At 38.9% G+C, this 16,363-nt stretch overlaps 1 protein-coding gene across 7 annotated transcripts in view; it reads right to left on the bottom strand.

Moving 5' to 3' along the window:
- The window catches only part of RABGAP1 (RAB GTPase activating protein 1), a 155,494-nt gene that overhangs the window by 26,267 nt on the left and 112,864 nt on the right, over nt 1–16,363 (bottom strand). For 6 of the 7 annotated variants that reach the window (XM_047699512.1, XM_047699518.1, XM_047699514.1 and 3 more), the window contains 6 exons: nt 13,403–13,516; nt 8,059–8,133; nt 4,818–4,943; nt 4,051–4,194; nt 2,213–2,254; nt 1,845–1,973 (listed from right to left, as the gene is read on the bottom strand). In XM_047699512.1, the coding sequence (XP_047555468.1) occupies nt 1,845–1,973; nt 2,213–2,254; nt 4,051–4,194; nt 4,818–4,943; nt 8,059–8,133; nt 13,403–13,516 (630 nt within the window). Of the gene's footprint in view, nt 1–1,844; nt 1,974–2,212; nt 2,255–4,050; nt 4,195–4,817; nt 4,944–8,058; nt 8,134–13,402; nt 13,517–13,757; nt 13,803–16,363 lie in introns of all 7 variants that reach the window. The other variant, XM_047699517.1, reaches the window with a different exon arrangement.

The raw sequence follows: 16,363 nt of genomic DNA, 5'->3' as shown, positions 1-16,363 counted from the left end.
TCTCTCTTTCAAGTGAAAAAACTCTTAAAAGAAAAAAACAAAAACCAAAACCATTGTGGAAACAGAAAGATATGGAGTCCACTGGAACATTCCAGAAGACAAGTGACAGTGATGGTTACACTAGGGTGTTAGAGAGAAGGGGCAAAAGTGATCAGATTCAGGGTGTACTGTGAAAACAGGGCTGGGATGGAGGATGAAGATATAGTATGAGAGAGAAAGAGGTACTGATAATAAGCAAGGGTTTGGGCCTGAGAAACCAAGTTCCAGGAACTTAAGATAGGACACTGGGAAAGGAGGTTTTGGAAGGGAGGAAATCACCAGCAACTAAGAGGACCTCTCTTGTATGAATCAGGATGAAGTGGAAAGAGCGACTCAGAGAACAGAGGTCACCTGGTTCTGTGCTCTGTGCACAAAACCACCATCTGTGAAAATGTTTCTAAAACGTGTGCATTTGATATCTGCTTGGAAAACCAGTGGGCACACGGGTTGCTCAGTCAGTTAAGCATCTGCTTTGGGCTCATGTCCCATGTCATGATCCCAGGATCCTGGGACCGAGTTCCATGCTGGACTCCTTGTTAGGTGGGGGACCTGCTTCTCCCGCCTCCCTCTGCCGCTTCCCCTGCTTGTGCTCTCTATCTAAAATAAATAAAATCTTTAAAAAAAAGAAAAAGAGAATCAGAGAGGCAATAACCATAATAAGAGCCATCATTTCTTGAACCCTTACTAATTACTAGAAATCATGATAAGCACTGTACAAAGCGTAGTTAATCCTCACATGACGGCACTTAACCACAGTACCCGGCACATGGGAAAATATCATTAAATCTTTTCCAGAGTACTTGTGAACTATGTAACATTTTAAGTTGAACACTAACTTTAATAATTATTTCACTAACTAGAGGCTCTATTTCTTTTTCAAATCCTTGATTCAATTTATATTAGGATTTCTATTGTTTCTCAGGCTTAACAGATAGGTAGTTTTAGTACTTCCTTTCCCTTTTCACAAAGAGGACAGGCATTCCAGGGTCCGTTACCCAGAGTTTCCAGGTTCAGCTGCTTCCCAAAGGCCCAAAATCATATTATACATCTTCATGAGCATTAAAACCGTCCATCTTCCCCTGGGATGCTGTTTTATCACTTCACACACACTAGCTTTGAGCTACTATGATTTAGGCACCTGGGATTTCTCTTTTTTCTTTCAAGTTCATCCAGGTATTTGATACCTCCAAGTGTTTAAAGAAGGACAGCCTAAGTTAGCTTAGTCTGACATATAAACAGAACCGGAAGCCCACTATTATTTTACCTATGAGGAAATTTTGCCTTAAATAGGTAAAGTCACTTCGAATTCAGATCTCCCTGATTCCAAGTCTGTGCTCTGGTTAGTATATAAAGAAGTTTCTCCCACTCACATCACAATACAACATGAATACATTTTTAACCCTTAAAAAAATTATGCAAATCATAAATGTCACTGAAAGTGATAAAATTGAGTTTCCATCATTATTAGTTTCATTTTAGGGAATTTCTGACCAAAACCATAAATATGTGAAGTTAAAAAGAACAGAGGAGAAATCATGAAACCGGAGTCCTGTCACTGCTTAGCTGTATGATGCTAGGAGCTCCAGCCTCTTTGTTTCCTGGGTCTTCAAAATGAGAAGAATACCTTCCCTGAAGTCCAAAGGCTGGGATTTGAATGAGATTTAATGCATAGAGTATATAATATGTAAGAAAATATTTGGAAAAAAATTATACAATATAAACATCATCATATAAATGTTCATAGTTTGATCAGGAACGGTGAGACATAAACTAAAGGATCTAAATCAATGCAAATATTATTTTACCTTCATGCTGCAAGCTAATTCCATTAGTTTTTTTGCATTTTCTTCTGAGCGGTACCTCTTAGGAAGCTGAACCCTGAAGAATTTCAAGGCACCTTCAAAGTCTGTCAACAGCAAGTCATCCTTAGAAGTCTTGAAGAAAGAAAGAAAACACAACCATGTATAGGAAAAGTTCTTTGCTATGAAGATACACAAGAAGCATTTTAAAACACCAGCACCTTTACAATCCCCAGAAGATACTTCTTAGCCAGTGCCTTGAGTCACTGTCAGGGCCACGGCTACCACACGGTGGCTGCTTAGAAGGAGATCAAGACCAAGATACTTCGAGTGCTGGACAGGGGATGTCACTCAATTTACAAATAAATGTGTACCTTTAATAATCCAAGGGCGACATTAAAAATAACACTTATTCCCTAAAAGAGAAAACACAAAAACAAGATTTTCATTGATTATATCTGGACCAGTCAGCTGTCTGTCCCCAGAATGCCCCACAATTCTAAAGAAAGTATAAAAACTTAACTAAGTAAAGAAATGGGATATCTTGAAAATATCTTGGAAAATAATAATTATAGGTCTGCTACTGAAAAACAGCTTAAAATAGAACCAGTCTCCCATTCTTCTGAACTTTTTTAGCCGTATTCTCACAATCAACAAGAAAGAGCGCTTTTCCAAAGTATTCTGTGCTTCCCAACCAAAGCATCTGAGACAAAAAATTGTGATCTTTCAGGATATAACTGCAGGTGGCTTCTTCCCTTATCTTGTGCTACGCCATTCCAAATATAGCAGCAGTCCCTCTGCCTGTGAGCCCTTTACCCCAGAACAGAACCTGCTCAGGGCTCCCTCAAATCTGCCTTTCTTCAGCTAACCGTTCTGGGAGTGCTAGGGGCAAAGGAAAGATAAGTGGAGGCATGAAGACCTGCTAAATTCTTTAAGTTCCTGGACCTCGGTTTTTGTAACTTATACTCTCCTCCAAGGGTTTTGGAGCTAATCAGTTGAAAAGTTCATTTAAATTACTTAGCATGACCAGGCCCATGGTAACTACTTAAAACGAATGGTTGTTTATAATGCTGAGACTGTAAAACTTAAAGGTTTTACATAAACTATGTATACCCAAAGAATGAGATACTTTGCAGCTGGTAAGAATAATCAGTGTTTCTGATAGTGTTTTTAGCTTGGTAAAACAAGCTAAAACATGGATTTTATGGATTTTTGTAAACCTTGAAAATGGCATAATTAAACATAAAGAAGGATGATGGTACAGATGTGTGTCTATAAGTGTTCAAGTGTTCAAGTATATATGGCAGAATATTTTTAAAACATATACTTACAGAACCATAATATACATTATTACATAATACTCCATATGAAAAAAGTTATTCTGTATAGAAATAACACATGTACATAAACACAAAAAATGGCTGAAAGAGAATATACCCCAAAATGCTGAGCTACTTTTAGAGAGTAAGTGGGATTAAAGTATTTTGAAATCCTTTTGCTTGTGTTTTCCAGTTTCTATAATATGCGCTATTAGTTTTAAAATTATTATTTTTAAAAAATCTCACTGGAAAAGGTGAATATTTAAGAGAGGTAGTGGATAAATCACTTACAAATGAAATTTTTTTTTTCTTAAACACATATACCCCAAAAAATGCTGTGGCAAAGACTGTTATATATTCTGTATCTTTTTTTGTTTTAGTTAATAGACCCTCCAATTTTTAGCAAATTCCTATTCAGCTTTTAAAAGCTCTCTTTTGCAGCTAGATATGGTCAGGTACCTAAGTTCCGGCCAACAAGAGGTAAGTGAAAATTTGGGTGGAACCTCTAGGAAGTCTCCTTTAAAGAGGGGACACATCCTACCCTGTCCCCTGACCCTTTAGGGAGGGGAGGTTACTGCCAACCTTCTGGCTTCTTTCACATGAGAGAACTGAACCTATACTTTATTTAGTCACTATTATTTTGGGTTTCTTCAATAAATGCAGCCAAACCTAATAGTAATACAAATGTGTAATAGTGGGCTGTTTGTCTGTTTTTTAGCAGAGAACACCTTTAACAAAACGTGATCATTAGCTTTAGCCCAAGGAAGAGTTACTTAAAACTGGATTTTGGAGCACAAAAATAAAATTAACTAAGAAGAAATTCTATTTTTATGGAGTTGACACAGGACGATACTAAAAACAAAAGCCAAAGTGCTGTGGCCTCTGATACATACCTCACATAAAAGCAGGTCAATGATATGGAAGACCATGTAGAGAGGGAATTTTGCTGTGAAAAGCGTAAGAAACCACTGGGAGGCATACATGTGCGCTTCAAGGCTTATATCCAGAAAGTGGTTGTACAGGTCAGGGATGTATTCCTAAAATAGCAAACTAATTAGTTTTGGGCATAGACATAGCTGTTCAACTCCCACTTGGGAGGCTCATAAATCTGCCAGGAATAGGCCAAAAAAATCACATATTTGTGCTTTCCTACAAACCTCCAATGTGCTCAGAAGAACACTTATTATTGAGTATTAAACTGACACTTGGCTCCCTTTTCCAGCCCACAAACTAGCTCAAAAGAGGAATCCCCAAGACGGTGACAAGTATTTGGAATGATAGTTTTTCTTCCAAGTTATGAAATGTTTGGGAAAGTCTGTTTCACTTTTATTATGATATTCCTAACCAGTCAGCTTCAGAGCCTTGGCAGGTACTTCTTGACTTAGTTTGCCATGTCAAAGGTCTCTACAAAGTCATCTGATCTTTTGAGTGTTTATGAGATTGAAAACCTCGCTCACATCCATCAGGTTCACACCTTATTAATGTTGGCATCATCCTCACAGTGAGAAATGAAAACCATCTAACTGGTCCTTAACCCCGGATGGGCCAACGCAATCACCACTGCTCCTTGGCATCAGCTCATCAACCTGGTTCACCAGAGAGTCTCAAGTCTTGTGTCTCATGCTCTTAGGGGCAAATGCAAGCTGGTTTCCCTTTTTACCTGCATGAGGCGCTCCAGCTGGTAAAATTTGCAATGCAAATCTTCAAAGTTTTGCTTGAACAGTTCCCTGAGACCATAGTCAAACATGATCTTGACCAGCACACTGAATGCCTGTTCTTCAGGCATCTGTAACAGATAGGGAATGGGGTGGGGGTGAAGATGGGGGTCACAAACACACCCAGAATTTTTGCCAGAGTGATAAAATCATCCTTCCACTTCTATCTACGTACTAGGAAATTTCAGTGATATGTAGTAACTCGGGTAGTTGTGTTTTATGACATTCATTCACTCAACCAAGAGATATTAATGATGCCTAGTCTGTGTCACATAGTGTTCCTATCCTCGAGAAGCTTCCCACACAGTAGTATGCAGTAAGTATGAATTAGGCAGAATTCATATTCACAATTACCTATGACTTAGGTAGAAAGATCAGTGGGGTTACAAGAACAAGAAAGCCTGAGTCTGGCTGAGGGAGCCAAGAATAGGCTTTGTAGGGGCAGATCTGAACTGAGTAGCAATAGGCTGACACGCAAGTATAGGTTTCATCTTTCTCTAATCATGACAATTCCATTAAATCATTTTACTTCCTTAGCTGCTATTTTTTTCCTTCCTCGTTGTTACAAACACAGCCACTGAAAGGAGAACCTTAAATATTCTAAAGTTTAACAGTAATGTTCAAAGTACTATGGGTTTATGGTAATACTTAAAATACTACAACACCCCCCACTTCACTTCTATTTACAGATGTTACCAATTTATAATAATACCTACATCTTCCATAGCTTTGTGGAAAAAATATTTCCCTGAGAACCTGGCAAATGTCTAGTTTACAAAATAGAAAAAAAAGTACTGGAAATGTTATTTAAGGCTTGGCATGACTGTAGCAAGCCTTCCAAATGTCAAGAAGGTGGGCGGGCTTCTGTGGAACCAGGGGATGAGGTGGGCTGAACACAGACATCACTGAGAATAAAGTGGAGCCAAAGAACAAATCAGATTAAGTAATAAATGAGAAAAGCACAGCAAATTATTACTGGCCAAGTAAGGGCATTTGGAACAAAGGACCAGATCTCAGAGGTCTCTATCATGGAAGGCAGTTTCTAATTTCTTCCGCATACTGAGGGACCCTTAGTCTGTCCCAGAGTGGCATTTCTGATGTCAGGTAGCACATCTGCTTTTCCTCTGAAACAAGCATTTATCCTAACACGATGATAAGCAGCACAGAGTTCAAACCAAAACACCATGGATTTGTCTGGGAAACCCATTTTAAAGGGGTTATGATACTAAATGGGGACAAATGTTCTTGGACTGAAGTTGAGAACAAAGAAAAACCATACGAGCTTGAGAGACTCTGAGATATCAAGTCTTATTAAAAACAACAAAATTTTAAAATTTGAGCTCTTGATGGATGTTAATTAGCTTCACTGTGGTAATCATTTCACAATGTACAGCTTATCAACTCATCAACTTGTACACCAAACACACACACACACACACACACTTTTGCCAATTATAGATCAATAAGGGTGGGAAAAAAACTTGACCCTTTTATAGCTTTATCATATTTTTACATGCTTACTAGTATCAAAAAGCTAGGTTCTCACAGAAGGAAGATACAAAGTGGTTTTGGTTTTACTTCTATTACAACCTACACAAGATGGCTTAAAACTCTTCAAAAGCTTCCCCTTATTTGGGGAAACAAAATTTAAAGTCCTTGGGCTGGCCTCTCCAGCTCCCACCCTATCCCCCATCACAGGTAATGCTCTAGTCACACTGCCCAGCTTCCAGTTCCTTCCACAGGCCAAGTCTTCCCCATTTCGGTGCTTCTATACGTTGTACTATTCCTCTTGTTGGGTGTGCTCTACTCTCCACTCTTGCTTTTAAAATAGTTTTCTTATTTTCACAATAATGTTAGCTTTAAAAAGTTAAATGATACAGACAAGCACAAAGAGTCCGGATATCCCCCCTCATTTCCAGCATGCACCTTAAAGGTTACCTCCCCAGAGAAGCCTGTGATATAAATAAGGCTCCTTTGCTGTAACCTTGCATAAAACTTTTTACTATACCTTCATGTCGCCACTGAGGTAATAATGACATGCTTCTGGGACTTTCTGCTCACAGCCAGTCAGCTTCGCTAGCTCTGTATCTACAAAGACTGGGACCAGGTCTACTTCATTGGCTCCTGATCTCTAGCATCTATTATGCTAAAGACGGAGGTGCCCACACACTCTCCACTAACATCACTTGTGTGCTGTGTTTGCCAAGCATTTTGATTTTAATCATGAGGAAATGATCAGACAAATCAAGAATGTGGAGTATTTCACAAGACAATTTGCTTGAGTTTTTCCAAGACTGTCAATGGTATAAATCACAAGAAAAGCAAGGAAAGGAGGTAGTTGAGATTAAAAAAGTAAAGAAAAAGGACACCAAATGCATTGCTTGACTCTTCACTGATCTTGGTTAGGGGGGAAAAAAAAAAAAGCTATAAAGGACCTGACTGCGTAAACCACTGGGGAAACTCAAATGCGGACTCTGTGTAAGACATTACTGAGTCAGTGTGGAATTTCTTGGATGTGACTGCAGTTTTATGCTCAAGTCTATAGGAATGAAGTAACTGATGTTTGCTACTGATTTTCCAAAAATAATTTCAAAAAATCTTTTTTAGTAAAAAATAAAATGTGTGTAAAAAAGGAGGAAAAGAGAGAGATGCAGACAGACAGAGAAAGCAATGTGCTAAAATAGGAACTGGTAAAACAGACGGAGAGTTTATGGGTATTTCACCTTAATGATTTTTCAGTTCTGCTGTGGATGTGAAAGAATATCAGTAGGTTGGAGGGTAAAGGTCTTTGCCGGATAAATAAATGAATAAAATGGCACTAAAAGAAAGCCAACTTCTCTGCTTCCTTCCCACTCCAATACACAAATGGTCCCCAAACAAATACTAGTAATAGTGGCTACTTTATAGAATATAAAATGTCCGTAAGGGTTCAATCAACCAAGACTATCCAATCATTCTAGCAATCAAAATGAAGTCTACTCCTGTACTAGTGTTCAACACTGTCATTTATTCTTACCATGTTTCTCTTCCATTATGATCTCAAATTAAGGAAAAGGTTTCCAGATATAGAAGTAAAACTCATGCACTAGAGTCTGGCCAAAGGCCATATGAAACCATGCTCAAGTCTAAGGCTATCATAAGCTGGGGCAGGTCATGTGTAAGTCAGAGCAGAGACCTAATACTCACATGGAGAAGGAGAACAGCAGCGAGAAATGACTGGCCCTGGCAATAGCCAATCTCTTCATCATACACAGAATATGCCTGGAGAAAGAAAAACATGGGAGGTATAAATAAATAAATAAATAAAGTCACTCATAGGCCACAGCTGCCCTAAAGGACCTTGAATACAGGAAACGTGGAAGATACTCACACTCCGTTATGGCATTTTGATAGTCAATGAGTGATGCAAATATTTTTTGCCAAATTTTTTTTTTTAATTTCAAAAAAGATTTTTTCTTTAAAAATTTGAGAGAGCGTGAGAGCATGAGTGTGAGAGGGAGAGGGAAAAGCAGACTCCCCACTGAGCAGGGAGCCTGAAGAGAGGTCCATCCCAGGACCCTGGGATCATGACCTAAGCCAAAGGGAGACACTTAGCGACTGAGCCACCCATGTGCCCCTCACCAATTTTTTCTTTACAATAAACACAACTGTCGCCATGACCTCCTATAGCCCAGGAGTGGAGAAAGTTAGGCAAAAACCACTTCAGCTCTAAAAAAAAGGTTGCCATGACTCTGTCTTGGCCCTTGCCTTCCCCTCTTCTGTCTGGAAAAATGTGCTCTTCCTTCAGGTTCCAAACACTCCATTACCCCAGGGTTCCCTCTCTTCTCTGTACTCTGACAGTACTTGCTACACAAGTATAGTTATCACAGCACTCATCACACTGCATTTTAAATGTCCATCTTCTCTACTGGACTGTGAGTTTCTTAGGGGCTGGAGTGATGCCCTATCCAACCTAGCCAGGACCTCACGCCTTCAACCTAGCCAGTCATACAGCACACTTTAACTAAACACTGTTAACATTATTCATTTTTCTTTCTGGGAAAAAATCTTTTGGCAAAGACACCAAAATACAATTCTTTCCACAATGCCAGTAATAACTTTTCTGATAAGAGGGATTACTCCAAAACCATTTGTGGGTTCCTCTGGATTCTTATTTTGTATTTTTTTTGGCGGGAGATGATTATTGCCCATCTCTTCTGAACATTATCTTTAACAGAATACTGACATCTGACATTCCTTGTGGTTTACTCTTTTTGGTTCTTTGGTTGTTTTCCAGGGTCTTGTTTTTATGACTAATATTTCCAGTTCTCATGTAAGCTGTGGTGGAAAGGGAAATTCCTACAGATTCAAGATGCTATCCCCTGTTTAACAAGTTTATTTCTGATGAAATTCCATTTATTCCCCACTTATTTTTTGTACCATGGTTCCTCTGCATCTCATGAAAGCAATTTAGAATATGTCCAAAATTGGGGCGCCTGGGTGGCTCAGTGGGTTAAAGCCGCTGCCTTCGGCTCAGGTCATGATCCCAGGGTCCTGGGATCGAGCCCCGCATCGGGCTCTCTGCTCAGCAGGGAGCCTGCTTCCCTTCCTCTCTCTCTCTGCCTGCCTCTCTGCCTACTTGTGATCTCTGTCTGTCAAATAAATAAATAAAATCTTAAAAAAAAAAAAAAAAGAATATGTCCAAAATAAAGATCATTTAGCAAAATGTGATGTTGATGCTTTTTAGATAGCAATTGAGTTAATATACACATGGGTTTTATCATTAGCATTTGGTAAAAAACTCTAACTTACATACTTTTTCAAAGACAAGATATCCAGAGGGCTTTTGAAACAATTTGTTTAATACAGTAAGGCATTATTTTGCATCTGTCATTATTAACACTAAGAAGTGTTAATAATCTTGTTAAGACTGTGTTAAAATCAGTAGTAGTATATGCTGACAGAGCTCTGTGGAAAGCAGTCTGATAATGTCTATAAAATTATCAATTAATAGTTGTTTGGTCAAGGAAGAAAAGAGGCTTCAGAGTTAGTCAGAGTTGGTCTGAAATCCCACAACCACTGATGTCTAGGTCTGGATCTTAGGCCCATTACCTTTATTTCTTATCTGTAAGTTGTGAATAATCCCAGTATTTATATGACAGACTTGATGATTTATTCTCAGCTCTCTCACTATAAACTGCTCAGCACAGGACCCAATTATGTACCATGACAAAATGTATTGAATTTCTTTAGGCAGAAAATGGAGGGGAGCTTATTTTTCAGGGTCATGGGAAAGTCTGAAGGAATACATACAGATGTGAAAGTACATGACACATTTGAGACATGTTTAGGATATAAAATGCATGGAAGCTGTAATGAAATATGGGGAATAAAAGGCATTTCATCGGTTCATTAACATTTAATGAGCACCTACTATAAGCCAAGCACCATGCCAAGTGCTACAGACACCAACATACAGAAGTGATATCTGCCCTTGAGAACTTCACAGTTTTGTTGGGAAGTCTGATGTGTATATCAACCAGAGTACAGTGAGAAGTTCAATGCAGCTGAAGCATAAAATATTTGGGAATTAAGGCAGGATAAATTGCAAAATGACTTTAATGCTAATCTAAGAAATATGGGACCAGGAAATGAAGTAAGAGATTTTGATTTCATTCTGTGGGTTAGGAGGAAGCACTAAAGGCTTTTGTGGAGGCCCCACAAATGATCCAATTCTGGGGTCAACATGGAGAAAATAATAAATAGGTTAGAACCCAAAGGGAGGGAGACTAATGCAAGGCAGCTTTTGTGAAAGTGCTGGCACATATGATAGAGGCCTGTAGCCAGCAGTGATTAGAAAGGGAAGTAGGGCTGTAAGAGACATCAATCCTATCAAACTCAATGTGGCCAAAGGAAGGAACTGAAAATTAATAGAGAAATGACTATATGTTCAGCAAGACAATGGCATGGAGGGAAAAAGGAAGACTATTTCCAATTAAAAGAGCCATAACAACTAAACATATTATGGATACTGCTGGATCCTATTCTCACCAAACGTATAAAGACATTTAGGGAAATGTGAAAGGTTACTGGGTGGCCCTGATTGATAATGATGGCTGCTATGGATAGATAGTGATCTAATTTTTTTAGAGATGTGTAGTGAAGGACTCATTCATAATACCTGAGATTTGCTTGAAAGTACTTCAGGAAATAAAAAATTTTTTTTTGAGAGAGTGAGTAAGCAAGCCTGGGAGTGTGAATGGGGGAGGGGCAGAAAAAGAAAACCTTCAAGCAGACGCCCTGCTGAATGTAGAGCCTGCTGTGAGTCTGGATCTCATGACCCATGAGATCATGGCCTGAGCCAAAACCAAAAGTCAGACAATTAAATGACTGAGCCACCAGGTGCCCCACTTCAGGAAAATTTTTAAAAGGGATAGAGAAAGCAACTATGGTAATATGTTCATAAATATTAAATCTGGTGGGGGGATATATACAAATTCATTATATTATTCAACTTTTATTACATTTGAAAATTCTCATTAATAAAACATGTTTTTATTTTTTTTAATTTATTTTTTTTTAATTTTTAAAAATTTTTATTTATTTGACAGAGCGAGAGATCACAAGTAGACAGAGAGGCAGGCAGAGATAAGGGAGAAGCAGGCCCCCTGCCGAGCAGAGAGCCTGATGAGGGGCTCGATCCCAGGACCCTGAGATCATGACCTGAGCCGAAGGCAGAGGCTTAACCCACTGAGCCACCCAGACGCCCCATAAAACATGCTTTTAAATGAACTCTATCTTTAGACCTTTTTGTTTGATGTACTTAACAGACCGCCTATAGGAAGACTAGCTGACAGGTGGAAATTTAGGCCTTGAACTAAATGCAGATTTGGGAACATCTGTGCCGTGGTTAAAGCTGAAGCTGTGGGGGTGGAAGGAGTCACCCGGGGAGATAGTATAGAGTGACAGGAACTACTGATTGAGCACCTAGGGGAATGCCTCTGTTTTAGGAGCAGGTAGAGAGAGAAAGAGGGAGTCAGCAATGCTGAGGGAGAAGGCTGAGAGCAAAACTGGGAGGGTGACAGAGGTCAAGAGGAGAGCGTGCTTCAGGGAAGATCATTGTGAGACAAACACTAGAGAGCAGTGGGATCAGGAGGAAGGACTCAGAGGCAATAAGCACAGGGTTTCTTCGTGGGAAATTCTGCACTGAGTAACAGCCATATGGCTGCTTAAGTGGGAAGCCCAACTAGAAAGGGGCTAAAAAAGGATGATCAGAGAAGAGCATTACAAAAGAAATGACAACTTTGTGGAAATTAAAGAAACATTTCTCTCAACCTAACTGTCCTTATAGTTGAAGCATCTAGTTTATCCCTGGAAAACCTGCCCTTTATTAGCAGTCTGCCCTAAAACTTGTTAATTCTACCTTCTCAATCAATAACATGCAAGTTTCTTAAGGGTATGTCTCATGCCTAGTCTGTACTTCCTAGAGAGTAGATGTTAAATAGGTACTTGATAAATTTTGGGGGGAAAAGACTAAAGACTGATTCTGAGGACAGAGGAAGGTTGAAGAACTCTGGTCCCAAGTCCTCTCTTAGCCTTATGGCTCTGAAGTACCAAAATCTACTGGAAAATTGATTGCTGAAATTGAACATTACTGCTGAATTGAACATTTCCTTTATAGATCTTTTGACAGACATCAGTATTTCCCACCATTTATTATGCTGCAGCGCTAAAAAGTCCACCTAGATAGGCATCACTACTTCCTGCTGTAGGATGTGTCCTAGCTCCCAAGTTCATAACTTATAATGGGAATACCAAAGGGAGTTTACAATGTTACATGACTCAAGAGGCTCTTAACATAAGACAATTTCTGAAAAGTTTAAATGTAGAACTGGGTGGGGAGGGGTTGCCTGGGTAGCTTAGATCATTAAACATCTGACTCTTGACTTTAGCTCAGGTCATGATCTCAGGGTTGTCAGACTGAATCCCAAACTCCACGTCAGGCTCTATGCTTCACGTGAAGCCTGTTGAAGATTCTTTCTCTCCCCTTGCCCCTTTCCCCCTAAAAAAAATAGTAAGTATGGAATCAGGGGACTGTCATCTGCAAGTCCTGATTAAAAGGGTAAAAGAAACCTTATCATTTTATGTCTAATTGATTTCCTGTTCATTATGAGCATAAAATTAAAGGTGACATCACAATTTCAGAAAATCTATTCTTTTTTTTTTTTTTTAAAGATATTTTATTTATTCATTTGAGAGAGAAAGAGAGAGAGAACGCAAGTGCACGAACAGGGCGGAGGTTCAGAGGGAAAGGAAGAAGCAGACTCTGAGCTGAGCAGGGAGCCTGACGCAGGGCTTGATCCCAGGACCCTGGGATCACAACCTTGAGTCGAAGGCAGGCATTCAACCGACTGAGCCGCCCAGGGGCCCCCCTTTTTTGCCTTCTTAAACATCAATTACAAATTACACTTTGTAGTTACCTTCTGTGTAATTTCAAAGAACCAGAATCACCTTTAAAACCTAAGGTTTTTGTTTTTTTGATGTGAAATACCTTGCATATTTTATATAAGGAATCTTGTCCATCTCCTCCTGTGTCCTTAAAATAGTCATGAGCTGGGAATGTCCTGTTAATATCCCGAGTGATAGCACTGTCCTGGGGAGACTCCTGCGGAAACATTAGGAAAGAGGTTTAGTAGTTAATCATGTATGTATTTGTGTAAGTTTATACAAGGACTTCTCATTTACATGCTTTAAAGCTGCAGGGACACACATATGTTACTGCATGCCCAGAGTTACTGCATGCCCAGAAGTTACTGCATCTTCAGGGACCAACTGTTCAAGCAAGAGCAAAATCAAGTATTAAGGAAAAAAATACGGAAGAAAAGGAACCTGGTTACTGCATTTACCTCATATGTAATCCATCCCTGTTGCAAGTGCAGCTGGTGACCTTTCTATTGCAAGAGGGAAAGTGTGGTAATCAAAATGGAGTTCCCACAGGAAAATATTCAAACTAATCTCAAAAGGAGGTAAAGTGCTCCCATTAGAAAAACTGGGTATAAAAACTGCTGCTTTAAATGATCCTTTGGCATGATGCCCATATGCCAGGTTCTCAAAAGGAAAAGGGAGGTCCCTAAATTGGGGTTTATCCTAAGGGTAAATGGTATAGAAGTGCATACAGTTTACTCAATATGAAACCAGACCACCAAATGTCAAGGGATTCAAACAGGCTATAGGAAAATATCCCTTCCTTTTGCCAATGGAGAAAACTAAACAAATGTCAATAATATCACAGCAATCCTTTAAACAACAAAGCAAGCATTCAGGTATTCCTAATAAATTCCCCTTGTTAAATTTCATGTGTTCACATGCTAAAGAATGGAAGCACAGAAACATGACCTTCTATTTTAACAGTGCATTGTCTTCATAAAACAATGGACTTGATTCTCCTTGGTGAGACTACATCACATTCAGCATATCATCTAAGAGCCTGATACTCCTGCTTCAAGATGAAAAATCAAAGTGATATTTTTCTCTTGTTCAGTAATTTCTCCAGTCTTTTGGGTCATCATGTTCCTGGGACCACAAGTATTTTACAGTTGTGGGATGTGAACTAACTTTACATTTTTAAAGTGTTATTGAATATATTTGACATGTAATGTATAAATTTAAGGTGTACAGTGTTTTATTACTCTGATACATTTATATATTGTAATATGACTGCCACTATAGCCATATTTCTTACATTACACAATATATTCATTATACTGTGCATCAGATCTCTATGGCTTTTTACTACTCATTACAAGTTTGTACACTATGAGCTCCCAAACTCATCCCAGTGAGCTAACTTTAAAGCCTATGCTCTTTTTTGATGAATAAACTATTTAAACTTTCAGAGATGCTGCCAAACTGCTTCCCAAAGAGCTTTACTGGCATACTACTCACTTTTAATATGTTATTAACAGTTAAGGCAACTCAGAATGATGGTGCTCTCTGACAAAAGGACAAGATCCAAGGTGAGACCAAAGACCACAGTAGTTATTGCCTGGTGACAGCTTCCAGGCTGCGGCACATGGAGAGGGAACTGAAACAGAGCTGGGGTGGGGAGTATTTCCCTGAGTTGAGAAAAGAGCGGGATATGGAAAGGGCAAGGTAGCTAGAGTTTGTAGGTCAGAGTACTGGAGAGGAGACGCTGAACAGAAAGGGATCTGTAGAGCTATCTATAGGAATCCCCACGAGTCATGAATCATAAAAGAAAAAAATTAGGTGAACTGGACTTCATTAAAACTTTAAAACTGTACTCTTTAAACACCTGGTAAAAACATGAAAATGTTAACCTTAACCAGGACAAAATACCTACAAAATCTGATAATGGTGCTATATCCAGAACATATAACTCTTAAAACAGATAAAGAGGCAAACAACTGATTTTTAAAAAGGGGGGAATGGTGGTAAAAGATTGAAGAGATACTTCACAGGGCAAGACACACAGATGGTAAATAAGCATGTGAAAAAATCTCAACATCATCAGTCATTAGAACAATATAAACTGAAACCACAATGAGATTCTACTATCCATCTAACTAAATGCTAAAACTAAAAAGAACCAAGATAGCAAGTGTTGGCAAAGGGTGTGTGTGAAACAACTGAACTCCCAGAAATTGGTGGGAATACGAAATGGTACAAATATTTTGGAAATGGTTTGGAAGTTTCTTATAAAGTTAAACATACACTTAACATATAATTCAGTGATTCTAGTCCTAGATATTTATCCAAGAGAAATGAAAATATGAATAAATGTAAAGACTTGAACTTGAATGGTCACAGCTTTAGTCATACTAACCCAAACTGGAAAACAATATGAAAGTGCTCTAGGGCGCCTGGGTGGCTCAGTGGGTTAAGCCGCTGCCTTCGGCTCAGGTCATGATCTCGGGGTCCTGGGATGGAGTCCCACATCGGGCTCTCTGCTCGGCAGGGAGCCTGCTTCCCTCTCTCTCTCTCTCTGCCTGCCTCTCCGTCTACTTGTGATCTCTGTCAAATAAATAAATAAAATCTTTAAAAAAAATATGAAAGTGCTCTAATGGGTGAATGGATAAATAAAATTGTGGTACAACCCATATAGTGGAATACTACTACACAGAAATAAAAATCACTGATGTATGCAACATGAATGGATCTCAACAGCATTTTCTAAGTGACTGGAGAAGCCAGACACAAAAGATTATTTTCCATTAATCCAGGTGTATGAAGTTCTTATAAAGACAAAATTGTAAGTTAGAAAGTAGATCAGTATTTGGAAGAAGCTGGAGTTAAAGGGAGAAAACTGATTCCCACGAGACATGAAGAGAACTTTTTGAAGTATTATCCATCACAACTATGATGGTAGTTAAAATGTACTGAATCATTTACTTAAAATTCATGTATTTTAAATTACACCTGAGTAAAGATGATTTTAAAATGGAAAAATAAAAGAGGATGCTCATACAAATGAGAGACCCAAGATGATTCTAGC

This window comes from Lutra lutra, chromosome 13 (genome assembly GCF_902655055.1).
Source record: "Lutra lutra chromosome 13, mLutLut1.2, whole genome shotgun sequence".
Classification (NCBI taxonomy): domain Eukaryota; kingdom Metazoa; phylum Chordata; class Mammalia; order Carnivora; family Mustelidae; genus Lutra; species Lutra lutra.
This window is presented reverse-complemented; position numbering and strand designations above follow the sequence as displayed.